This window comes from Ambystoma mexicanum, chromosome 2p (assembly GCF_040938575.1).
Source record: "Ambystoma mexicanum isolate Mex_15411 chromosome 2p, UKY_AmexF1_1, whole genome shotgun sequence".
NCBI classification, from domain to species: domain Eukaryota; kingdom Metazoa; phylum Chordata; class Amphibia; order Caudata; family Ambystomatidae; genus Ambystoma; species Ambystoma mexicanum.
Window position 1 is genome coordinate 1,199,172,189 of NC_090923.1, and position 27,310 is coordinate 1,199,199,498.

The 27,310-nt window shown below is 46.3% G+C and overlaps 1 protein-coding gene across 1 annotated transcript in view; it reads right to left on the minus strand.

The window, feature by feature from the left end:
- NT5DC2 (5'-nucleotidase domain containing 2) overlaps window positions 1-27,310 on the minus strand; it is a 355,042-nt gene that overhangs the window by 267,331 nt on the left and 60,401 nt on the right. Inside the window, exon 2 of the mRNA XM_069645426.1 lies at window positions 21,352-21,536. Coding sequence (XP_069501527.1) covers window positions 21,352-21,536 — 185 coding nt within the window. The remainder of the gene's footprint in view (window positions 1-21,351; window positions 21,537-27,310) is intronic.

Here is a 27,310-nt window from a genome sequence, read left to right on the forward strand (position 1 = left end):
TTGGCACAACGGGAACCTTAGAAAAGCCTCCATTAAGGAATGGGCCAGCCTTAGCACGCTGTCAAGTTTGGGTAATAGCTTTAAGAGTAACACCCTTTCCGCAATCAGCAACTTTGAAGCCTACCTGGAGTGTATTAAGGCCAGATTGGTAGGTCCACCAAAGGGAGCAAGATGCTGCTGCACAACCTGGGGATCTGAGAACAGCAAAGAAAGGGTATGCAATTTGGCAAAAGAAACACTAGAAAAGAAATGTGCAAAATATAGCCTTCTGGTTTAGCCGTCAATCTAATCCTACGTTTTTGGAAACCAATTAACAAAAATGTCCTAAACAGACTTGAACGGGGTCTCTAAGGAAGGCTAGTAAACGTTCATGGAACACTTTACAGGAGAGACGTCCTTTAAGATTATGGACCGTGTCACTGGCGCTGTATGGTCCTACACCAAAAGCAGCAGCAACAGAAAATTAGGTCATGTAAATCCTCTCGGGTGCCAATGGGGTGTGCAGCTCCTTTCTCAAACTGGATCCAGCGGTGTGGGCACAAGCCCTTAATTGGTTATGTAGCGGAGATCAGGGTGGTGCAGGTTATTCCCAGAGTCACGGAAAGACAGCATAATTGTTCCTAGGCCTGAGGAGCCATTTATTGGCAATGCTGGGTATTACAGCAAAGATCTTCGCCCAAGTAATTAGAAGACTGGGTGGTGGCAAATAATTCTGCTAAACCAGACAGACTTCCAGAAATGGTGTGACACTGCAATTAACAGCTTGGCTCTGGTTAGCTTTATTCAGCAGGCCTGGTCTATCCGTAAAACTATACGCTGCATTCTTAGACTTCAGTGCGTTGTTCAACACGGTAGATGGACCTAAAATATGGAATGAACTGAACATATCTCTGGGAATCCTCGAAAAGGATTATTCAATTACACGAATGTCTGCATTGATCAGATGGGAAGGACCTCTGGCTTGGGGGTTAACACAAACAAGGGGCTCAGACAATGGTGTATGTTGGCACCCATGCTATTCTGTGTATGTTGGCACCCATGCTATTTAATCTGTCTGGCAGACATCGGCGAGTATTGCTAGTCATACAGCATACCCACTGAAGTTAGGGGATGCTTCAATTCTGTGGTTGGATTACACTGACAATGTTGTCATTTTCCACCCCCATGGGATCCGCAGGCAACTGAATAAATGGTCATTTTATGCAAAAAATAATAAGCTCATAATTAACACGGAAAAAAAAACGGAATTGTTTTTGGAGCGAGGGGCAGGAGAACAGGTGTTGTCCTTGGAGGGTGCTAAGATGGCAGTGGTATCAGTTTAATATCTTGGGATCTGAGCTGCAGGGGACCCGCCACATGGAATATATTAGTCTGAAATCCGCTATTGCAACTGGCCTGATGGGCTCACTTGCTGGCAAGGGAGATGGATACTCCTTAATCCTTTTGCAACTGTACCAGGTTAAAAATTGAGTCAACCATCCTCTATGGGGCTCAGACCTGGGCACTATCCCCTGTGCAGAGCATTAAGATTAGAAAGAAAATCTTAAAATACTACTCAGACTTCCTCCACGTGTGTCCATTGAAATGCCCTATTTAATTTAACACCCATTAATGTAAAGCTGCAAACGCTCTAGGTCACTTATAGAAAATTTGCATTGCCCCAAATGACTGTTGGGTCTCTTGCACAAGGTCACCCAATCCAGAGCTGGCACATGCCAAACAGTAATTCTCAAAGGTAAGGCTGCTGGTAACATTTGGTTGGAGAGGGCACTCGACCAGCCCCTTGAGCTGGCCTTTTAGTAAATTTAAGAACTATATAAAATCAGTTTTGCACTCCGATTCACATGAGCAATGTACAACTAAGCTGGCAAGCAAATCGCAGGCATTTGGTTCTCGAATACTTTAACACACCAACTGGAACACCAGGATACATCGAGAGGAACTACGTGGTCTGGGACTATGTTAAAATCCAGTTCAACAGTGTAAAGACATATTGGATAACAAGGGCCTGGCAATGCATTCCCTGGGACCAACGGCAATGCAGATTATGTATTGGGTTATTTATATAGCATTCTTTCCCCATTTGTATGGCGTCAATGCGCTTTGTGGATGGAACTCCCTCAGGGACCGTAGTCAATGTGCTGAAGTTAAGAGTTTTAGATTCGGAGACGCATGTGTGCATTTTCACCGGTCTAGGACTTGGGTGGCTGGCTAGGCTTGACTAAGCAGCCCAAAAAGGGTCACATGGGTGAGCGCGGTTGGTGGTTTGTGATAGAGTGCTATTCTTGTGTGGCCAGCTATACCGAATTTCTTTTTGTTGGTAGTTACTGTATGCTAGTGGCAGAGGTACGTCTGGTGTTTGTGTGTACGGCTATGTGCGCTGCTAGACTGGATGGGCATAGCCGTAACTGCATTGCAATGATGTTTGCCCGTGCCTGTGGCCTGTGTCCACAGAAATGGTGCAAGGTATACGTACTGTAGGCTTCGATGTTGTGCGGCTGCAGCAATATTTGTCCAGTGTGGACGGCGTGGTCTCTGGTGTGAGAGTTCATTGCAGTGTGCCACAGCGAAGGCTACGGGCTTCCCTGGTGTATTGGTCAGGTAGGAATGTTGTCCATGGGACGATAGTTTGTCAAGGTGAGCCCCTGAGAATGCTGCCGGCATCGGAGCTGTGATAGGTGTATGGGAATGTGTAGTTTAGAGAGGGGAACGTGTTCAGGATAAGTTGGGGAAGAGTCAGGTTTTTAGGGCCTTTCTCAATTTCAGGTGATTTTCAGAGTTGTGAATGTGTAGGGAGTTCCATATAATTGGTGCTTAGACGGAGAACGAGGACCCCACCCAGCCTGAAGGAGTGCTGAGGTGGGACCACTAGGCGATATGCTGCGCGTGATCGGAGATTTGAGGGCTGGTAGGGCCAAATTTTGACCTGAAGGCATTCTGGGCTAGTGTTGTGGATGGCGCGGTGGGTGTTGCACATGGTAGTTCGTCAACCAATCAGGAGCCAATGGAGGACTTCGTGTAGGGCTGATGTGTTCTCTGGGGGGGTAGGTTAATGAGCAGGCGTGCTGCCACGTTTTGGACTCGGAGTTTCCTTAGTTGAAAGGCTGGTGCGCCTAGGTAGAGGGAGTTTGCGTATTCAAGGTGGAATAGGATGATGAAGTGGATAGCTGAAAAACGGTGGGGTGAGGGAAGGGGAAATATGCCTGAGAATCCGTAGATCGAAGCAACAGGTTTTAGATACGGACGTTGTGCGTTAGGTGAGGAATGTTAAGTGTCCAGCGTGCACCCAAAGTTATATATTTTTACCACATTTGAATTTCTCCGGTGCTTGTCTTGAGGCCATGGAATCAGTTGGGGAAGAAGGGCTGTTTTTCCCCACACACTAGGATTTCAGTTTCCCCAGGGTTAAGGATGAGGTGGTTGGTAGTCATCCAGTGGTCAATATCTGAAAGGCAGAACAGGTCTGGATTGCCGTAGCCTTGAGATTTGGGGATTTTAAGGATGATCTGGGTGTCTGCGTAGTTATAGGAAGTAAGATTGTATGAGCAGATGATTGCTGGCAGGGGTTTTGGGTGGATGTTTAAAATTAGGAGAGATAGGGATGCTCCTTATGGGACACCTTTTCTTACTGGTTGTGATGTGGGTGTGCAATGGTGGAGGTGCACAATTTGAGACTAAGGAGAACCATGAAAGGGCTGCTTTTCTTATTCCTAGTGTTTGTAGCCTGTCTAGTAGGATGGTGTGATCAATGGTATCGAAAGCTGCAGAGAGATCCAGTAGGATGAGTACAGTGCAGCCTACTGCGTCGGCTGTTCTTTCTAGGTCGTCCTCGACAGACACTAGGGAGGATTCTGTTCCCCAAGTGGCCTAATGCCAGATTGTGATGGGTCTAGGAGATTGTTGGTTTTGGTGAAGAGGCCAAGCTGCTTGTATGCTCTGTGGTCCATGAGTTTGGCAACGAAACGTGTTGGAGATTGGCCGGTAGTTCTGGAGGAGGAGTAGGTAGAGTTTTTTTTAATGTTGGTTTGATTTAGGAGGTTTGAGGGCTTCCGGGAAAGATCCTGAAATGAGTGTGGTTGAGGATTGAGCGAGCAAAACTACCTGCACATGTAGAGGCTAGGATCTTTGAGGAGTGTGGGTGGGTAGGGGTCCTCAGGGAAGCCGGAAGGGCGGCCATCTGCTACGAGCGAGTGGAACTCCTGGTGTGAGATGGGAGAAAGAAGCTAAGATTAGTATTGGGGTGGGGTTTTGGGAAGTCAGTGTGGGCGGCAGGGGCAGGTGTTCCAATTTAGAGACGATGGCCGAGTGTCAGTAGTGACATTGTGGAAGTGCAGTGATAAGGTGTCACATAGGGCTTGGCCGACTGGTGGGGGGTGGCTCGAGCATGCTAGGGATTTTAATTCTGATTACATGTAGTTCCTTGCTTGGGTTTCGGGCATTTAGGATTCTGTTCCCATGGAATGTTTTCTGTTTATTCCGATTTCCTGTCTGTATGCTCTGGTTCTTGCTCCAGCGGTTTTGTTCTTTTGGGTCGGTTCTCCAGGTCTGTTCCAGACGGTGCTCGAGGGTTTTCAGTGATAGTTTGGCAGTGAACCACCTGGGTGTTGGTCCTGATCAGAGTGGTCCGTTTTGTTGGCGTAAAGGGTGTTTGCAAGCCAGAGGTCAAAGGAGGTCCTTCCTGGAGTGAATGCGTATAGAAAGAATTGAGGAGTGAGTGCTAGGTCTGGGGTGATTAAGACTACTCCATAGTGGAACGATCGGGGAGGCGGTAGATGCTGGTTGTGTGTGGCCTTGACTGCCAGCTGATGTGCTCAGTGGTATGGAGAAGTAAATTGCTGAGCGATCAGTCCATGATAGGGGCAGGGGTGTTGGACAGATAGGTTTGTAGTGCTGAAGATCGCATCTAGGTTATGACCTCCGGTTTGGTTGGGTGTGGAGATGTATTGTGTTAGGTTGAGTGATTCTAGATTGTGAGTGATCGTGCCAGAGTTTGAGGGTGTGTCGAACCATATGTTGAAATCCCCTAAAATGGTAAGTGTTGGATGCAGAATGAGGTCGGTGGCCAGTGCTTCACCAAGTGTGTCTGCAAAGTTGTAGCCAGTGAGTGTATAGAGGCGTAGGACACTGAGGGAGGTGCAGGGTGAGAGTAGCAGTTTTACCAGGAGGGATTCATAGTCTGGTGTTGGTTGAGGTGTCCTTAATGAGGAGTGAGAATTGGTGTTCGTGTAGTATCGCAAGCCCTCCCGCCCTTCGCGATCTTTTCCGGACATTAAGGTTGTAGCCAGGTGAGAAGGCCTTGTGTGCGAAGGGCTCTTAGTCAGCAAACCAGGTCTCGGTGAAGACAATGTCTGGGTTTTCTTCTGTGACTAGGTCAGAGATGTGGAATTTATTTTTGGATACTGCCCTTGCATTGTTTAGCACACAGGATAGTTGGTGAGGTGGCCTTGTAGGTGCTGTGCAGGTAGGATGGGGGCAGAGATGAGGGTGGAACAGGGTGAGGGGAGGAGGTGCAGTGTTGATCAAATGGAATGGGAAATGGCGAATAGGGCTAGGACCGGATTGGGTGGGGAGTTCTGGGCCTGAGTGTGGTGGCAGTGTTTGTGGTCTGGAGGATGGGTGATGCTAGGGGGCGGGCATAAGGTGCCTTTGCTGGACCTTTGGCCAGTGGGGTGTGGGTGAGTGGGGCTGTGGAGCTTGGGGTTTTGGCCAGAGCGGCTCTTGCTGCGCCAAGGCTGGGGAAGCGGGAGTTGGAAGTGCTATATTGTGTAGAGAGGGTGTAGTCAGTGTTCCGAGGGACAATGTACTGTGCTCCATCTTGCTGTATTTAGTTGAGCGGAGAAGAAACTATGCAGGGTGATAGCAGGTCAAGGTGAGGGGGGGTTGGTCTGGTGAGGAGCGGTAGGTGTGGCGTGAGGGTTGCAGGGTTGTGGGGTGAAGGGATGAGCAATGGGTTTTGTGGTGGTGGTTGAGTTCTGCTGAGTTTGGTCTTGTTGAGTCTACTGGTGTGCCAGTGTGCTGCTCTGCTTTGACCAGTGTGTGGCATGGTGTCTGTCTAGTGGTGAGGAAAAGCAGTATGTGTCTGAGAAGGGGTGCACCTTTGGTTGGGATACAGTGCTAGAGCTCTGTACTTACCAGTCTATCGCACTTGGTCAGGGCTAGACGGCCGGGTTTGACGGAAAAGCCTAGGTTTCAGTGATTTATAGAGGGAGAACGCCTTTTGAGTTATGGGATCCTGGATAGTGTAACTAAAGGTCTGAGCCCAAACAGGATGCTAGGCTGTAATCAGATCTACATTTCTACATAGTTGGAGGGCCTAGCCTTCACAGCACAGCAGATTTGAGAACGGCGCAATTTAACTAGGGATTCCTGGACAGTGGTCGAGGCCTAGGATTCAAATAAGGCAGATATAAACACATTCACATTTGAGACCCAGATTTGAGAACCGTAGATAGTGGGCGAGAGGCGTATGTTTCACAAAATGGCATATGAATACACACGCAATTGATACTCCTATATCGTGTGAGAGGCCTAGGCTTCACGATACGTTTTTGATATTTAGCTTTTGATATTTAGCTTCGCCGATCACGCGCAGCATATCGCCTAGTGGTCCCACCTCACAACTCCTTCAGGCTGGGTGGGGTCCTCGTTCTCCATCTAAGCACCAATTATATGGAACTCCCTACACATTCACAACTCTGAAAATCACCTGAAATTGAGAAAGGCCCTAAAAACCTGACTCTTCCCCAAATTATCCTGAACACGTTCCCCTCTCTAAACTACACATTCCCATACACCTATCACAGCTCCGATGCCGGCAGCATTCTCAGGGGCTCACCTTGACAAACTATCGTCCCATGGACAACATTCCTACCTGACCAATACACCAGGGAAGCCCGTAGCCTTCGCTGTGGCACACTGCACTGGCTTTCCTAGTGACGGTGATGGGTGTGGGTGGTTTGTGAGATGCTTTCTGATGGTGTGGTATGGGGAGATGAATGCTAAGGTGGGTTTAGTTACCAGCGTGGATGTGTGGGAATAAGCCCTACCATATCTGTTGGTGCTGGTTGATGGCAGTCCGATCCTTGTTTGACGCATCTGGGTGTCGCAGCCGGTTGCTACTTGTTCGTGGGTGGAATTATGCAATTGCAATGACCTCGTTGAATGCTGTTGCAGCAGGGCAGTGTTAGCTGCCGTTAGGGAGCGGTAGGAGTTTGCCACTGCTCCCTGAGATTCAGGTGGTAGCACTGCTGGTCCTTTCCCTTGAGTTCAGTGTGGAGAAGGAAGCTATGTGATGGGGCACAGTGGGTCCATAAGGTTAAGTGTGTCAGTGAGCGATTGAAGGTAAATTAGGCTTGGTTTGTGCAAGTGGCTGATCGCTTCCCCTGCCAACACCTGCAGACACCTCCTAGGCTGCCTCTTTGGGGCGGTCCTTAGCCGTGGGTGCTGCTGGGCAGGGGGCTGACCAGGTAGATTCTAGGATAAGGAGATGGACCAATCGGGGGCTGGTGAAGGGTGAGTGGGCAGGACTGGGGACAGGATGCCCAAAGAGGGGGGGGGGGAGCCGCAAGGTTGCGCTGGTGACCAGGCACCGGGAAAAGTTGTTTTAAAGGTGCAGGGGCACCAGGGCAAGTGTGCTTACCTGCTGCGTAGGTGGAGTGACGCAGGAAGCTTTCTTGCAGAGGGTTAGGCCTTAGTGTGCACAAGGTGTGGCGAACTGTTGAATCCGCAAAACACCTCTTAAATGGGCTCTGAAGCACCTTTTTCGTTACAGCTAATTGCGCTCAGAAGGGCAGGTATACAGATGTTGCTCTAACCTGATATGGCAGCTTTATATGGGAGGGTACTCGGAAGGTTGTATTTACCATTTTTTCCTGCTTAGCAAGAAAATAGTTTACATTTTTGATGTATTAATAAGTGAATATGTTTTCATGTGGAACTGGGATTAATCATTTTAAAATTTGCTTTGTACAACTGCATAAAATAAAAACTAAATTCATATCTACTGTGGAGGATGGGGCCACCTCAATGGCAGAAGAAATGCGGCAAATCAAGACGTCGAAGGAACTGGCTGACAAAAATTATCTTGAATCGAGAAGGAATAATGTATGCATCATCGTGGGAGTTCCCGAGGCCAGTGGTACCAAGTCTACAGAAAAGTTTGTGGAATCGTTCTGCAAAGAGATGCTGGGCCCTGAAGAATTTCCCTCACTGTTCCTGGTTGAGCGGGCGCATCAGATCCCTTGACAGAGACCTCCTCCTAGGAACACGCCAAGGCAGATTATAGCTCAGCTGCTTGATTATAGGGATTGTGACACTGCACTACACCTGGTGCGAGAGAAAGGCTGTTTGATATATGGAGGTGACCAGATATGAATATTCCCTTAAGAAAAACCTATATAGGACAGACTACAAGAGCAAGGGGAATAAAATATGCCATGATGTGATGCTGTGCTTGGAACACAAAGGTATGGCACTGTTCACAACAGGCGAAGCCAAAGACTTTTTGGACACTGACACCATGCCCATCATGTTCACCTAGGGACAGCAAAATCTGGCACTCGCCATCCCGGGATCCAGATTGAGCACCCACAAAACAGCACTTGTAGGTTCAGCAGGGGTTGGCAAGCTTAGTAATTGTTTTCTCTTTAGTTGCTTTGAGGATGTACATACTTGAGGAAGGTGCTGGCTGCTTCGAGTGGCCTCTCGAGTGAAGCATGCATAACAAAAGGGGGGGGTGTTGGAGGTAGGTTGCTTACCGGTAGGTTGGGTTTGCTGATTGGGGTGGAGGCGGCCAGAGGCTTGGGGGTTGCTGGTGGGAGTGGGGGGGCTGGGAGGGATGGTTCCTTAGGTGTTTTTGGTTAAAGAAAAGTGACTGATATGGCAGGGGTCACGCAAAGTGATACGAGTGGGCAAGATACCAGATTGATAGGACAGACTGCTTTCCAGAATTGGCCAGGAGGAGCTGCATCTAGTGTCATGGAACATATGGGACTCCCTCAAAATCATTTTTTACTATATTAACCGAGACATCACACTGACATGGCATGTCTACAACACCCAAAAGGGGCCACTGAAACTAAATTTGCAAAACCATGGGGATGTCACTATTACTCGTATATAACCTATTCTAGAGGAGTATGTACCTTAATACAAAAGTCCTTAGGTTTCTGAATGACTGAAGTAGCAAGAAACTCTGAAGCCAGAGCATTACTGGGGTCATCCACAACAGTATGGTTACGTTGATCAGTTAGGGTCCGGATAGACACATTAGTCCCTGCAATGGGTCAAACAGCAGCTGCTGAAGCACATGGACATTTTAATTCTTTGCTCGATCCCGAAATAGATGGGACCACTGGGACCCATAGACCAATTCCCAAAAATGTAGGCAAACTACAGCAGCTCTGCTCCACTTATGTTTATGTTAAACGATATTTGTACCACGCACTATCGCCACCGGAGTGGTCCCCTGGCGATCTGAAAAAGGGGAGGTAAGTTAGTGGGAGTAAGCTGGAAAGGTGCAAGAGAGCAGTGATGTGCTGTTGTCAGCCTCAGCCCTCGGTAGTCATGTGCTGTTGTGCAAGTCTGTGGTTTGTTTTGTTGCAGTGTAGTGAAGTTTGTGCGGATTGATGTGTTGTAGGCTTGTGGTTGTGTTTGGTTAGAGTGAAAGGTGTGAAACGGTTAGTGGATTGGTCAACTGGCATTGCTATCCTTGCAATTATGTCTAGGTGTGATGCTTGCTATTATTCACTATTCCATCTACGTGTGGCACATGCTAACATTCCAATCCCATCTAGGTGTGACACTGGCCAATAACATTCCAATCCCATCTAGGTGTGACACTGGCCAATCTTCACAGTTCTCACTAGGAGTGGTACTAGTTAACATTGGCAAATAACTGATTGTGTAATGCAAGGCAACATTTACAGTCCAGCCATGAATAGATTTAGGCTGGTGTTCAGAAATCTATGGCAGTCTACGTTATGGAAAGGTGAGGTAGAGTGGCGGGTGCTTTTTGGAGTACAGTAATTGCTCTACACCCCACCCATGCCACACAGTTTTTGGTGTCTGTTAACTATTGGCTTCATTGGCTCCCCCCGCTGACACCCGCCGACACTGCTAGGAGGGATGGACGGACACTGGGGATTTACATTTGGGTCAGCATTACCATTTGGCTTCCCATTTTGATTATATACTTGTGTTGAATAGGAGGGGGCTAGTTGGATAAAGCGAAATACTAGCTTGTACGTTGTCAGACCATACACCTGTGAGCGCGCAGTTTAATATCCCAGGGAGATCTTCTGGCCACCCTACATGGGCATTTAAGAGTCAGTCTGACGGATTTAGTGTTCAGGGCTGACCTTCAGTATCGATAACTTCTTTAAAGCAAACATAGGAACAGTCTACTCACATACTATTCTTTGGGAGGGTTTCAAATGTGTTATAAGTGGTGTGTGTATAGATTAAGAGTGACATATCTGAAGGAACTGGTAGAGTGCGAAGAAACGCTTTAAGGGCATGAAGCCAATACTGCTAGTACAGAACCTTACTACGCAGGCCAAGATACACGATCTGCGACAATTAACAATGACAGCACAGTGTAAGTGATTTCAATCCGGCACTCCAACTAAGTCAATGCCTAGTATGGGATGATGTAAGTTAGTTTAATTCTGGATGATGTACCCTTATATAACGCCCCTCTTTGAATCTTCCCCCCCGGTCTCACTGAACCAAGAAATAGGGTTGTTTTGCAAATTAAAAGATTTGAAGAATTGAACTATATATATCACACTTTTATAAATATAGATAATGAATATCACTTATGAATATGAACAGTGATCAGCAACAGGTAATATTACAATATCAACAATCAGTTAGGAGTAGGAATGGAAAAATAATGTAGCAAAGAATACTTTGTATGGTTCAAGGAAATGCAATAGGAAAGAATGTGGCACCGAAATAAGATTTGATAGGATTTCAATCAAAAGACAATATAATCACTTTTTCCCCCGTTATTACTCACTCCCCCAGTATGCAATATGAAGAGGCGGAAGAGGGCACACAGGTTTCAGGAATACAATCAATAATGCAGTTCAATCCCAGTTCCCACAGCAAGCTTAGAGAGAACAGGTTTGTTAAAAACAGGTCAAAATGCTTTTGAATGTGATTTGCAATAAATGGGAAAATGCTAAATGATTTTAATTCACTAAAGAAGATTCAGAATTAGTGAAAGTTACTTTTGGATTGGTTCAGGTCAACACTAGCAATGATTTATGAATGATCAGATGGAAAACGAAATTCAGAAGTTGAAAGAAAAAGCTGTTTTTCTATGGAGTGAAATTTAGCCAAATTGCAAATCGCAGCAACTTCGAGTGCGGGAAACGCGATTGTGGAAAAACGATGACATAAAATTTCGTTTCTAGGACGTGCGGTTCAAAAGTTGGTTTTTGTGAAGGTCGATTTCAGGGACAGTCAAGATTTCAAAATGACAGATTGCGCTTTAAAGATTCGGAACCAATATGGACTTCTACTAAGTGGCTATGAAAGTACAAGATACCCAAAGGGACAACCACCAGGACAGGGCACCTTCCACTCTGTTATGCGCCAGGACACTTGACTTTCTTCAAAAATATCAGCACATAGATGAGTATTGCTACAATTATCACAGACAATATAATGAGAATTCAGGATGGACAAGATTCTATAATGCAGTTCTGGATAGGTTGAAATGGATTGAATAGTATAACTTTAAACTAAGATAGGACTATGGACAGTTCTATACGAAATACTCACTCCTATGGATTGGGAATGGGATGGGCCCGTCAAAGATCTGGTCAAGGGTTTGGACTTCACTCGCCACCGGACAGGTATCAGGGCACCGGTACTCTGCTCTCAGCAAGGCACTCTGGTCTGCATGGCCCCTTGGACTGGATCTGATGGGTTCTGGGTTACAGCTCTGCGTGTCTGGATCTTGGTTCTAGCACAGGGTTCTTAGCTAGAATAGCAGAACAGCTCAGCCAGGCTGTTGGATTTTGTGGTGCCCCTTGGAAGTTTAGGGGTTAGAATCAGGTTGCCTAAGATTCTGAAGGCCAGCAAGAGTTCAGCTTTTGGGATTGGGCCCTTCTGCTTCAAAGTTCTAGAGTCTGGTTTCTGGATCTATGTCTGGAGCCTGGATCTTCCTGCAGGGTGCTTCGCCAAGAAATCAGTTGATGAGTGGAAAGCGTCTGTGCTGTCTGTCCTCAGCAGTCCATATTTATCCATTTCCAAAGGGGGTGGAGAGGCTGATTATCTATGCCCAACCCTCTAAGGATCTGATGGGTCAGAATTTCCCCTCTCCTGAATTGAGACAGGAGCAGTGTGTCAGAGTGACAGTGTTTATGGCCCAAAGGAAATCCCTCCTTTACTTTTACATAGAAACTATTTTTCCCACAAAACATTTCCAAGATGCACAACTTGCTGATTTTACATATACACATCACAGATTAATTAAGGCATGTCTCTGTTCAAGTTCCATGTTCCTACGAGCTTTGGTTCAGAAATGACAACTTTTCGCGGTTTTTGGTGGGTTTCTCAATGTTAGTTCTGCACCAATTTTTATACATGCATGCACATCCCATCTGGGCACATTTCTGTAATTTTTCATATTCCTAACACAATGGCTACAATATGAATCATTTCCAGGGTTCAGTCTCAGAACATCGCACAGATTCCAGCTTAGTCTTAAACTGTGCGAATTTCATTTTAACAATCTAAGTTTCATATTTTTGTCAGTTCATTACACTTTGCTATAAGCATTTTTCTAAACATACATTTACTTCCAATTCAATCCACATTTTCAGTCTGGCCCGCCCCCAGAGCTGGGCTGAATCAGAGAGTCACATGGCTTGCCTTCCTGCCAGAGCAGTTGTTTTGAGTTAAACCCGAATTAGCATTTTCTATTCAGCCCAAGGAACCCATTGTTTCTTTCTCCAGACAGCAGAGGAAATCTCCTCCCCTCCTGATTAACATGCCAATGCGATATCCTCCTTTTGGTGGTGGGAATGAACAAGGTGCGCGTTTCTCAGGGGAAGAAAGCCTCTTGGAAGTTAACTGAATCAGGTTACCTTGTGGTCAATTGTAACAGAGTTCCTTGTGAAAAAATACATTTATAAATTTAAAATATGCAAACCCATCTTTACTTCGTCCTTTTTCAACATGAAAATCAATGTGTGGCACTCTATGGAATTTTGATGGAAATCTCTTTGCCTTAGTTTGAGTTCAATGTTCAACTTTACACATGATTCGCCGGCTTCTGACAGAGGTGAGTAACAGTACTACACCCATTTTTGACAGCTTTCCTTCCATCAAGTATCTTTAAAAGAGGATTTTGTTCTGATAAATACAATGTCAGCAAGAATCATGTTATGTGGATTCTTGCAGTAGAATAATGTGGAACACCCAACAAGGAGGTTGGATCTTTTAGGTGGTTTGTGAGCCATAATTTTTGCAAATCATTGACAATCAAGAAAACGGATTTCCAAACAGCTCTGTTTCTTTTTGGCAATCAGCATTGCTTTTTCAAGTGATTTCCTATTTTTCCGATTTTTACTGTGCAATTTTGGGTGATTTTTAGCAGGCAGCATGCTTTCCAGTGGCCATTTGAGGTTTCTGCTGCCAGCAATGCACAGTAATGTTGCAGGGCCTGGACCAGTGGTTTGAGCCATCCCACAACAGATGTCCAGTTTCTGGGTTGACAAGCAGCAGTAGACAGTATAGCGAAGAGCAAAGACCTGGGAAACTATTGGCATGGGTGGCCAAGGTTGAGAATTCGAAAACAAAGGCACTACAGCAGTGGTGAGATGCGGACAGTAGGATTCTCCAGGTGATGTTGGAATGTCACTCGTTTATATACCCAGTCCTGAAGGCTCCATAGTCACAGAAGGATACTGGTATTGGCTCTGCAGCCCTACTATGCTACAAGAAGTCCAATGGGCTATACAGGCACTAATGCCCCCTTCCCTCCAACCACCACCAGGAAAGTGCTGCGGCCAGATGGACGGATGGTTGATTTGTATGAGGCATACTGTACCACCAAGCCCTGGAGAAAGGGGTTCTCCTATCAATGAGGAAAGCAATAGTGCCAGTGCTGCTTAAACCAGGTAAGGATCTCAGATGGTTTGGCCCATCAACTGATCTCACATATTAATATGGATATTTAGATCTTGGCCAACATTTCTGGTTTCCTGACTAGCGCCACTTATGCCAACATGTGTGAAGGAGGATCAAGCCGGCTTTATACCCGGAAGATCGTCGTCATACGAGCTCAGACACATCTTTGGTCTGATGGCGGCTCTAGATCCAGAAATCCTGGTATTGGCCGCCCAGCTAGATCGATGCAGCAGCGGCCTTTGACTCTGGAGTGGCTGTTCCTTTTTGCAGTATTAAGGCGGATTGCTCTGGGGAAGGTTTTATATCAAATTACAATGGGTAGGGTACACAGGGATGACCCTTCTCCCCTGGCAATCAAACTGTTGGCTGAATGAATGTGGAAGCGGCATCTTCATTGGGGGGGGGGTGCAGCTCTATACCCATAGACTGCTCATTGTTCTATGCAAACTATATGGTTTTGCATTTGTAAGACCCCATAGGTAATCTGGCGCCCATCATGTCTGGTGTACTGGAGTTTGCCCATTTTCAGGACTCCAATAAATCCCAAAAAAAAAATGATAATAAGTCCCATTTTCTGCTTACAGAGCACTTAGGGATATTCCCAGATGGGCTGGGAATCGAATACCAGATAATGAATGGAGTTGGCAAGAACACTGGAAATTCTTTGGATGGAAAACTATGGTAGTTTTGGACCGTGCACACAGTACAGCAGAAAGATAGACAGCACAACCACTCTTGGATGGTAGAATGTCCCTGGTCAAGATGGTATTACCCCGGTTCTTTATGTCTTTCTCAATGTCCCTGTGGTGGCCCAATGTGTATCAGAGAATTTAAAATTATTTTGATATTTATATAGACAGTAAAACAACCCTGGGTACGATGGGAGAAATGAATAGCTCCTTAGATAAAGGGCGTCTGGCACTCCCCGATTTTGAGTCTTATTTAGCGGCTGGAGCCCACTTTTTGTCCTATTGGTATGCCCCCCAAGATGGACAGGCCACATGTCCAGATCGAGAGTACCCTGGCTGCTTAGTCTCTTGAGAATGGCGTTTTCACAACTCTGCCTCGCTCGGCAGGGATGAGTAATATAGTGGAGTGCACATGCAGAGCGTGGCAGAAGTTTGAGCATAGACTGGATGTAGGACCGTTCTACTCCCCCAGCATTCCAGAACACAAACCCACTGTACCAATCACTAGTGAGATGGGTTACATACAATGTATGCATAAATTAGGCCTGGTTAGATTCCAAGATCCGTTTCCCCAAGGTCAATTCACATTGGACAGATTTAAGGAGTTGGTGTTAGTACTTGACATATTTCCCTACTTTCAAATCCGTAACACTAAAAGTAATGTTTGACACCTTCCCTGTGCAACCGGCTACAGCACAACTACTTCTTCCACAATTCTAGTAGTGCGGACTGGGAAATGTGTCTTAAGCTTATGTGAAAAGATACAAAAAAAAGCAGAGTGGGGTCATCAGAAGAGACGCATAATAAATGGGAGGTAACATTGAGCCAATCCATTCCAGATATAACATGGCAGTATTGTAAACCGACTAGAAGGAATGCCCTTAGTAGGTTTAAACTCTTTACCTGCACCAAACCTACATGTCAGCAAATCTCACATTTTTCCTGAACAGCTCCGACGAGTGTGAGGGGTGCCTACGCACCAGACACTTTCCTGCATTTAACCGGGCAGTGCCTGCCAGTCATGACCTTCTGGACAGAGGTATTTTATACAATATGTGAGATAGCTGGGGAACAAGTGTAGATTTCACCTTTGGTGTAATGGTCATCCACGGGTTCTAAACTGGGCCTCGTCCGGATGTTTAACAATATCACCCTAATTAAAAACACATTGTCTATACCCTGTGTTACAGCCACCATGAACATGGAACAGGCACAAACATTGTCCCAAATTGTAGTTTTCAAATAAGCCTTCAGGGCATATGCAAGTATTTCTGAAAGTTACACTAGTAACATTAGTTGGAAGACGTCGATCCAGAACAACTGGTAGTGCTTCTATCGCACAACATTCGTCTGAAACTGTTCGGAAAGAATTTGGATTCAGAATTACAGCGAAGCCCAAATTTGCAAAAGGCATTACTGCAATGTAATGCGTTCTTTATATCAGAGTGCAATGCTAGACCAAAAGCAAGTCTGTGAAAGCAGGCAATGCCCCATAACCATTAAATGGCAAAGATGTACTGAATAAAACGTTATAACCGTAATAAAAAAACGGGTCCGTTGTGTATGAAGTAGACCTTTAATGTACATCCTATTATTGTTCTGAAGTGTTTATAAGTTGTTGCGTTTTCAACAAATTACACCATTACATATTCCTTTTATAGTGGAATTCAATGTATTGAATGTATACGTGGACTCATGAGAATCCTAGGTACCCATCATGGATACACTATGCATGCAGTGTTTTTTGTAAGCTTCCGAGTTGTATACTGGTTTTTCAAAAAAGGTTAGCAGGCATCCCTCCCCAGAAAGAACATGGCATGATGATGATAACCTGTTCGTTTTTTCCCCCCACTGAGAGTTCGCAGCCATCGATTTTTGGTCACTACCTTTCACAGATGGGAAATATTCATTTGCATATCAGTCTTTGTCCCACCAACATGGGCAGTCCAGCACCGAAATGCTATGGCAAATCCCCTTCTGAAAATAGAGTACCAACAGCAACCCCATACACGTGTTTCAGACTGTAATGGCAGTTTGGCAGACAGGCTCCCTGGGCTCTGCACTGCACCCTGTGTAAATGTGTGCACCTATTTTGACTGGTCCTTTGCCCTAGGCCTGCCACAACACAAGCTGTGTGGGTGGACCAGAATATTTCGCAGTTTTGAGTGCAAGTCTGATCGTTGTGGTCACAAAACAGACATCCGTTACATACCCGAAGGTTACCCTGAGCTGAAAATTGTGTTTTACAGTGTGGGCAGTATTAAACGGTATTCTCCATTAGTGATATTAAGGTGGGAAGGCAAAGGATAGACTGAGAAAGAAAAGAGTCACTCAAAAGTTCTCCTGGCCCCTGCCCCAGTCTCTACTGCACACCAACGGGAGCTAGGGCCCAGTCCCTGTTCAACTCTGATGTGCTGACGCAAATGAGCTCTGCTGGTTAGCTCTTAATCAGCTGGAGTCCAGGCTTTGAAGTGTTGGGTCCTTGACAATCTAGAGTAGCGTTCCGACCACAATTAGGAGGAAGAAAGTAATCCTGGGACGTAGACACACGCAGCAGCAACAGCATCATCATAATCATAATCATAATCATAATCATAATCATAATCATAATCATCATCATCATCATGGGTTAATACGTATGTTAGGTCGCAGCACCACCAGTTTGTAGCCCTTTTAACTTAACCAAAACAAATACTCCTAACACTCAAATGGGGCCTATGCAAAAATTGTGATAAACAGATTCATAAGCCTCAGAAAAATGAATCTTTCAAAATGAGAGCATCTAATTAGGTAGTGGCCTTTCTCCCTTGCATCTCTTCAAAGGGTGGTACTTCTGGTAAGGGTGTTGTAGTGCTAATACATTGAGGATATTGTTAGTCACATACTCTACTTCGTAGTCATTTAAGAGGCCAGTGTGTATGCTGTCCTTGAATATTCCATCATCCATGTACCAATGGCTGTGTTGAAAGATTTAATAAAGCGGTACGTCTGCTGCTTCACTCAAGTGATTTAGAAATGTCTATTTCATGTGATAATTGGACTCCGTTGTCTTCCTTTGTGGACAGTCTTTCGAGACACTGGAGGACAGCAGTGGAGGAAATGGTCAACAGTCTACTGTGGCCATCTTGAAAAGTCGTCTATAGATTAAGGTCGATTGTGTAGCTCTTGCAGTAGCCTATTGAAATGACCTACAAGCTCTAGGGCCACATGCCATATTCTCCTCAGAAGCCACACTGGCAATATGGGGGCAGTGAAGGTGCAAATCTCAGTCTCCCCCAAGACCCTCCCACAGCCCTTCCATACTAAAATGTTCAAATGTAGTTTTCATTTCAGGCCACAGGGAATCTTCGTGGGTCATCCTTTTGGTCAAGGTTATATCTGGGTGGACCTCACAAGTACCTTATTGAATTCTGTCACCGGGCAAGAGGAGAGGGGGGGAGAGGGGGAGATAATCCAGATGTCCTCAGAACACTAGGTTGTTTTCTAGGTAAGGTTCTTCTGCCATTTTGAAGTATGGCCTGAGATGTAGTGCCTTAGACGAATTTCTCAAGCAAATTGAGTGGAATAACAGTATACAAGTGATCCTGACTAAGCAGTGGTACTTAAATCCCTGTGATGCAGAGGACTGCTGTGGTTCTGAAAGGACTTTCAAGTTACTTTCTTAGACCAGGATCATGGCCTTGTGCAGGTCCTCAAATTTACTCTATGCCATAACGGGCCTTGCTCTGTTATCAAGGAGCGGCACAGTGCTGCTGCAAGGAAGACCCCTTTGGGTGGGTTGGCAGACATGGGCAAAATGATTGTTCCATCTGCAGGAAGAGCAGCATCAGCCCCACCCAGGGCAGTGTGGCAAACGAGGAATGGTCTTGCTTCTGTAGTAGTAGCCTATCAGTTTGTGCTTGCCCAGGGATTTGGGTGGTGGGTTGATGCTGGATTTCCTTGGTACAGGTGCATATAGCGTTGGCAGTTCCTTTTAACCTTGGTTTTTCCATTGACACAGCAGAGCTCCAGGCCATGGACTGTTGGTTCTAAATTCTAGGGAATGTTTATGGCCTGCACTATCGAGGGGTCTGCTGCCTGCCTTATTCTGTCTCTGGTTTTGGTGAAATTTGAATGGACCATAATTCGAGCTTTAAGGATTCCGAGGAAGCTACTAATTTGCATGCGATGGCGACTACATTGGGGTCCACATACTTGATGGTTGCTGGTACCTGGTGTAGGTCAGGCGCCTTTCACCACCACATTGACATTTGCGAGGTAATATTTGAAGAGTATTGCAATTGTTTCTTGGAAGGCATCTCTTCTATGGGTCCAGAAGATTGAGGATGGTGACTGCATTGTTATTCTACTTTGGACCCTAGTGCACAAGTACTGCCATTTATTCCTCTGGTTGTGCCAAGTCAGAGGCACTCGCCACCCTTTAAATGGGGAGACATTATGGGAAATTGGGGTGGTCTGGCCATTGCCCGTTACCCAGAGGGTGGATGAAGGACAGGGGATCTGACCCGCTCACCTGTAAAGATAGCAAGCAATTACAGGGCCTCAAGAACAGCCCTCTATAGCCTTGTCCCTGAAAGCTCCATTCCTTAGCATGCACCACGAGGGAGGAGACAGGCCCAAGGACTGGAACAGATGCAAGCTGTGGGATGCTCACCAACCATGTACTCCAAACCCCATACTATGGGGGGACGATATATCTGGCAGCAAGCGCTACCACAAACCCCAGAAAATTGTTGCGCTACGTATTGCAGAATGAAACTGCTGCTGAGCAACGGGTGACATTTCCAAAATGGTGCTGTAGGCCTAGAAAAAAAAACTGGCAGGTCACTGTGAATGAAATAAATGAGGCCAATAGGCAAAACAGAGGAACAATCCGTTAAGAGAGGATACAAAACGATTACTACCAAGTCCAACCAATCCCAGGTTGGGAGGCCAAGGAGCCTAGACAAGAGCCAATCCGTCCATCGCACCAGAGCCTCATGGCTATAAAAGGGTGTGGGAAACGGGTCTTGGAAGCAGACATAACTGTTGATGCTCCCTTTATACAAAAGGAGGCTGGTGGGAGCACTTCTGCAAGGACTGCTGCCAGGGTGAAAGTAGTGCTTGCCCAAAGAGGCTGAAAGCGTTTAAGCTCTGAAGAGGAAGGCTGACCTAAATAACAGTCTCTCCATGCCTTGGGGGGTTTGAGGTTAGGATTAAGACCGGTCCCTTGGCCAGTCCTTTCTCCATTAGAAGTAGGGTGGCCCCAGAGGAGCAGGGGCCTTCATAGTATAGGTTTTGGATATGTTTTTCCTCAAAGAAAAACCCAGAAACACCAAGTAATACCCCTTTCATTTAACACATCCAGAGACGCTCTTCAGAAGTCTGTTTGTACAGTTTCCTCTACTACCTGCTAAATGTTTACCTAACCCAGACTATTGTGTTAACAAAGATGCTGAAACTCGCCCACTCGAAGTCAGTGACATGCATTTGTGATATATTTTATTTATTGCCCGCCTATACACAAGTGTTTCAAGGCGTGATTTCGGTCTAGAGTTGCCCTTCAGTGACCAGTCTGATGTGTGGCCTCCAGAGGTCATTAATTCAGCCTTCCAACTCTTTCAAGCGATCAGTGGCACGCCAGATTTTTGCAAAAAATTGGGCAGATGGCCCACATGTAACAATGTAACAGTTATTCGTATGCAGCAGCCCAACTACACCTAGGAACGGTGTACGGGGGGGGGGGGAGGGAGGAGAGGGAATCTCGTGCCCCCAACCCTTTTTATTGGCTCGATTCCGGCCTACCTGTCTCTTGGTTTGCATGGTGGATAAGCTTCAAGACACTGCAGTAATTTGGCTTGTGGACACTTCTGGGGGTTGCAGGCATGTGGCTGGTAGTCAAAACGCCCCACTAGATGCTGTGGCGCAAATGCTGTGGCAATGTCTCGCGCATACCTTCCAGTGAATTTGGTGGGCCAGTGCCTCTTTTGCATGGGGTGGCCACAATTACAGTAATTGACTGCAAGGAAGGGGAAGATTGTGGTGGCTGGGCCTGTGTGTCGTCAGCATTGATAGCGATGTTAAGGTGAGACACAGCCATCAGCAGTGGGTTGCCAGTGGTGGGAGAGATGGAAAGCAGCAACGAGACAGTTTAAGTGATGCAGAGCAGGGTGAACTGGAGGCTAGTGGTTCGGGACCGCAGAGCAGACATGGATGGGGCAGCACCCCACCAAATACTAAATCACCAATTTTAGTAAGAAACTCCAGAGACCGGTGCAAGTTAATCTGGCTTTATAAAACCGGCCCAACAGTTCGAACTGGCATTCCAAGAAAAAATCTGAACAGGAAGAAGGCAGCCAAGAACAAGGAGGAAAGAATAGTAAATGCACAAAGATATATCATACTAGCATTAAAAAGGTAGTGTAAGCCTGCTTCAGCACACCTCATGACAAGGCTCCCCAAAGTTAGTTTTCATTATAAAGCAGGATTTTACGATTCAAAAATGCAGTCAGCCCCACCACTGTCCCAGCCATCTCACCTTGTACTGATCCACCAGGATGTCACGGGCAGTGTTGTAAATCATGGTGTGAAGAGCATTAGAGTACAGAGCCAGAGTGTAGTCATAGTCGAAACCATAAACTTCAATGTCCGACAGGCAGACTTCGTTGTTAGCATACACCGTGGACTGGTTCAAAAGGTTGCACACCCCCGGAGGCAGGAGATCTGAATAGGAGACAGATACAAGATGGTGAAAATGCTGGAAATGGCTCGACAGCCAACCAGTCAGACCCAGGAGAGGAGCAAGAAACCGGGGAAAGCAGGGCTATGGGGACTGCTACAAGTATCACCTTTCAGTGTTGCAAAACAAAATAGATGGGTTAAGCTTGCTCCTTCAGTAGTAAGAATATACATTCTGGCTACGCTTCATGCGCACATGCTCTTATGTGCGCCAGCAGGCAAACAAAAGGGCAGGCAGCCTGAGCTATGTGTTCTAGCTGCACATCAGCAATACGCGGCTTCAAGTGTTTTAGCAACTACTGACAGCAAACCAAAGCATACAGCCGTGAAAATAATCCACAGCAGGCTGCAACTGCTTAGGTCATCTAGAACTTTCCAGCGTCCCTTGCTCTCAGTCCTTTATCACAGTAGGGCTCACCATTGCTTCCAGCCCTGCTGCAAGTGGCCACGGCGAGCGAATTGCCATGCGCCCAATGGTCCTGGGCGCTGGACGATTGCTTGCATAGTGTGTACCATTTCATTGAGTGGTCTCACAGTTGCTACCTGTTGGCCAAACACTAGCCAGGGACCGCTTGCCACAGGCTGCACAGATCCAATCACGCAGTGCCATAGAGCATGCCCACACCCTGAAATGTGCTGCAGTGCCCAGGGCTCCATGCCCTGGCACTAATGCAGGAGGCTCCATCAAATCCATCCTAAGCAGTTTCGAGCAGGTCCACCTAGACACTCCACCATACAAAGCACTCATATTACTGGCAAGCTCCTCCAAGCACTCTGCTGCTACCACCAGCGCACAGGCCTATTCAACAGATGCGTCTGGGTCTTCTCCTGGGTCCAGGTCAGCGGGGACACCTGCTCACTCTTGCTTCATACCTACCCTGGGCCACGACCTAGTTAGCCTGGGACTCTGGAGCCTCCCAGTTACCGGTCTATGCTTCCATAGCCGACAAAGCTCAATCAGCAGGGCAACAAGACGATTTGGGCATGGGTCACCAGGACAGCCAGGTGAAGGGCCTGGCTACATACCCTGCAGGGGCAGACGGCACCTGTTAATCAGTCTTCCTTAAACTATCACAACAGTTGTTTAGACAAACCAAGTCTTGGTGTGCGTTTACTTAATTAGCTCCTCAAGATCACGCCTGGTAACCTACTGTATGTGCTCAATTGAGTGAGGGGCTGACCTATGTGGACTGTTAAATGGTCATTGAGTGCAAGAATGGGACTTCATGCAGAATCATGTTAAATTACACTCTAGTTATAGGGAGAGCGCGATTTGCAGGTCTTTTCAATTTATACAGTATCTACATTACCAGGCATTAGTGGATACCTGGCCAAGACATTTGCTATGCAGCTCACTCCTAAATTTTCACTCTGTGTAGAGCGCATGTATTAGCCTTTTTTCCACTATATAACTTTTGCAATTGAGTGAGGGGTTCCAGATTACCAATGTTAAATGGGCGAACAGGGAAGAAGGGTTTGCGCAAGAAGTAGATATCAAAGATTAGGCTCTATGAAAGTTTGGAGCGATTAAAAGCAGTGAGAAATTTCAAGACCACAAAACTCACTCATTATGGTTTCAGGGCTACATTGGGGACAGCCCACAATACGGATCATCACAGCCCATGGCCGAGGTACAGCATGCAAGCCAATTTTGCTAGACCTTTCATAATTCATTTTGTAATAAAATGCTGATCAAGTGGCAGGAGGTGTTTAAGGTAGACAACTGATTTTTTCCTCCTGCTGCCACACCATACAACGGTGAAACAGATTGTCAACATATGGACTACATCAAGACTCGTCTTTTGGACCATTTTCTAATTTCTAATTGGAGTAGCTTTTTTCAGCTGGGGAGGGCAAGGGACAGCTCCAAATTGTTTAAAACACAAAAACAGCATCTCATTGGCAAATAGCGACAACTCCAATACACAAAGCCAATACACACCCAGCCCAGTCATGCGCAAGTCACTGCTCGCCAAGCTGACAATCGGACCTCCAAATGCTTGTGGCTGTATAAATTGTCAACTCAGTAGCCACCACGTCAGAAGCAGAAATTGGCAATTCCATTTTCCTAGCTGCCACAAGGCAGTCTGGATTACACAATTCTGATATTTTGGATCAGGGGTGCTTCCCAAATGCAGGCTGCTAGACGGTTTATTTACCATACTCTCCTATACACCCACCATTTTCCCTCGTGACACAAACCTTATTCACCAACGTGCAAATAAATTACTTTATCCCTCTTCCCAACAGTAATTTGTACAACTGGACACCCTATATGTGGGGGGTAGGGGAGTTTTTAACCATAGGTTATTGGATGCCTTGGTCTCGCTCCAGTCAAGATATCCCTACTGCTGGCGGCACAAAGTCTCATCTACCAACCATCTCTACAAAGTGGAAGAGTGGAAAAGGCCGGATTAGAGCCTCCATGTAGAGTTTGTGCTATAGTGCTCGACCTTGGACCTCCCATCAAGAGTGCATTTTCCCCAGTTTGTTTGGTTTCAGTGTGGGACCTTTTCCTTAGAGCACAATGGGCAGCAATCCGGGCATGGTGGTTCATTATGCAGAACCCTGTTTCTAGTCTTCCCATAATATGGACATTTCCTCACCCCAAGACTAGGTACATTACCTCATCTGGAGTACTCCATGATGTTGCAAGCTTTACAAGGTGGCTCATTTGAGTCAACCAAAGGGAAGTTCTTATGAAGGATCCCTTTGAGTAACCTTCTTTAGCTAGTAGGATGGGTGAACTGGAGCCCTCCTCCCTTCCTAGGAATCTCCCCGACTACAACCTCTTCGCAATGTGGCCCAGCTTTTCTCGGATCAAAGTTGGTTTCCTGCTTTACCACACTCAGATTGTGTTCATTCCCAGAGGGCCTTTCAGAAGCTAAATATTTGGCCATGGCTCATGAATACAAGGAAATTACTACTGACTTACCTAGTACGACAGCAACGTCTAGGAGGTTGAAAAGCCTGTGAAATTGGGTTCCTATGCCAAGGGAAGTCATCAGCTATGTTCAACAGCCGATGAGTGAAACCTAGAATCTCTTGCCTCCGCTCTGGGCGAACTTCCCCCACCCCTAGGATTCAGGATTGTTCTTCCAGGGGCCAAAAGTTAAGTGTATATTTTCTAGAGATCAGTCAAGCAACCACTGGTCTCTTCCTTGACTGTCTCCTCTTCTTGGGCATGACGATCAAAGCTTTCAAGGGCAGTCTTTCCATGAGAAGCTGCTTGAATTCCTGACATTACATTTGCACAGCATGTGCAGTAATTGTGTCCTTTTATACTTGCATCAAATTGGATATTGGTAGTTTTGAAAGGGCTGCGAAGAGATGAGGCCACGCCCCCATGTTTTACCAGTAATCTAAAATACACCCGTTTCTACTCCTCATACTTATAGCCACCCTCCATGGACCCATTACACTTAAACCTCTTTGCTACATTACAGGTGAATGACTAAGCACCCTCCCTTTATGGTGGGGATCTGCAACCTCCAGCTCTCCAGATGACCCCTCAAAATGGGTTATACTGGAATGGGCGAGTAGTCGAAAACATCTAGTAAGCAAAAGGTTGCAGACCAATGCTTTATAGGGAGGGTGGGGTGAATTCTCAAAGGCTTAAGTGAAGCAATTGGAAGAACTGATGTTGGAAAGGCAGAGTGCTTTCCTGACTAAATCGTGATACAAGGAAGAATGGACAGAGTAATAAAGATTACCAGTGAATAAACCGGGCATGCCATCAGCCTACTTGTGATCTGTACAAAACATGGGCCAGCTACAACCCCCTTTAACTGCTGATATACCAGCCAGGCTGAGGCCAACCCGCTCTGCTGCACAATCACAGCACACAATCAGCAAGCCAGCATTGACTGCTTTACAGCCAACTGATGCCATTCACCAGTCTACATGCCAACAGTGTTCAGAAGCCAATTGCAAAATATGCACCCAAAAAAAAGTGATAACCTACCACCACTTCATGCCTTTAAGCCCAGCCTTTTTTATACAGCGCTGTGATGCTCAAGCAGGTCGATAGGCTAGAAAGTCAACTAAAGAAAATGGTGGAGGCTGCCGTCACTGGACCAAGCTTTGCCACTCAGTTGCTCTGCATGTAACCAGTTTTCACACCTTGCAGGCAGTCTTTTCCTCTGCACTTGGTGAGCAGGTTCAGTGGCCAGACACCTGCTTAGCACAGCTGCTTCCTTTAACTCTTATATGAAGGGAGTCTCACCCAGGTCTCCAAAGTGAAGGGCACACCAAGAAAAAGGCGATTCCTGTTTGGGCCTGAAGGGCCCAAGAGCGAACCCCTGCTACACTAAAATCAATTAAGCTCCCTCAAATACGTTTTTTAACCTGCTCTCCTAACAGTTAATTCCTACCATCACCACTCGTCACCAACCACGCCACTCTCCAGCAACATGTTGGACATTGCATTGCAGCAATCTCACCCACATCACCATAGACCCCATCAGTACTCCATCACTACCCGCTCTTCAACCAACTATGCAGCAGACCATGGCAACCTGATCACCACACATGGCTTGGATTCTAACTATTACCGAGACCTGGCTGACATCCACCTCCACACATCCTACATGTCCACATCCCAAATGCCCACAGACTACTACAACAAGACCGTCCCAAACAAGATCCACTAGGGCCTTGCAATCATTCACAAAGCATGGCCATGTACCCAACTGAAAGTTGCCATCATTGGCTTTTTTAAAAACGTTTGACACTTGCTGCTATCCCCAATGGACAGTCACTTTCCCCCCTAATCTACAGACCACCAAGCCCAACACCTTCCTAGAAGACTTTACTGACTTGGTCACTACCATGTCTCTCACGAATGCCAACATCTTCCTCAGCGACTTCAACATTCCTGGTGACCAAGTCAATGAAGGAAGATCTCAACTGCCTAGACTGAACCTCACGAAAGACCCAATTTGCAGGAAAGGTAATATCGCCCATCCATTCCTCCCTCTCCTCTCAACTAGTCAGACCATGTGGCAATACCCTTAAACACTAGTGGCTACACCAGTCAAGTAAACCCATCCGAGACACAGCAAAGAAGCCTCTGGTCATTCAAAAACCTTAGTGGAGGCTCACAAAAGAACTCCACTTCAGATGGACTGATCCAACTCCAATGAACCAGGACGGACTTCATTTACCACTCTCCCAAGCAAGATCAACTTCAATGCCCCAGTGAAACGGTATCTCATTTATTTTCCGACTGACTTTTTCTAAGTACTTTCCGAGGGTGGTAATGGTGGGGAGGGGTTTGGGGTAGGAGTCAAACAATAGAGAAATAGCTACAAGCACAAATGGAAACGTTTAACTATTTGGTATCCATCGCAAAATGTATACCCTCATCGAATCAAAGCTTTCGAGTCTTGCTATATCCTATCCCTGGCAAAAGCAGGACTAGCACACTCATCCATTGAAGTATATTTTGCAGCCTTTTCTTGCTACACTCACTACAGGCCCACCTTCTCTGTGGTCCCACAGGCTGGTTAAGAAATTCCTCAAGGGACTCTTTGGGCTTTTCCTCTTGTTAAAGCTCCAGCATGGGACGTAAACTTTGTTCCTACGAAATTAATGGGCCCTTTGAACCTCTTCACTGGGCTCTGTTGAAGTTTGTCATGGAAGACTGCTTTCTTGGTGGCCATTACATCTGCCAGTTGTGTGGGAGAACTGCAAGCCCTCTCCTGTAAATCGCCATACATGGCTTTTCACCAATCCTTCCTTCATGCCGAAAGTTTAGC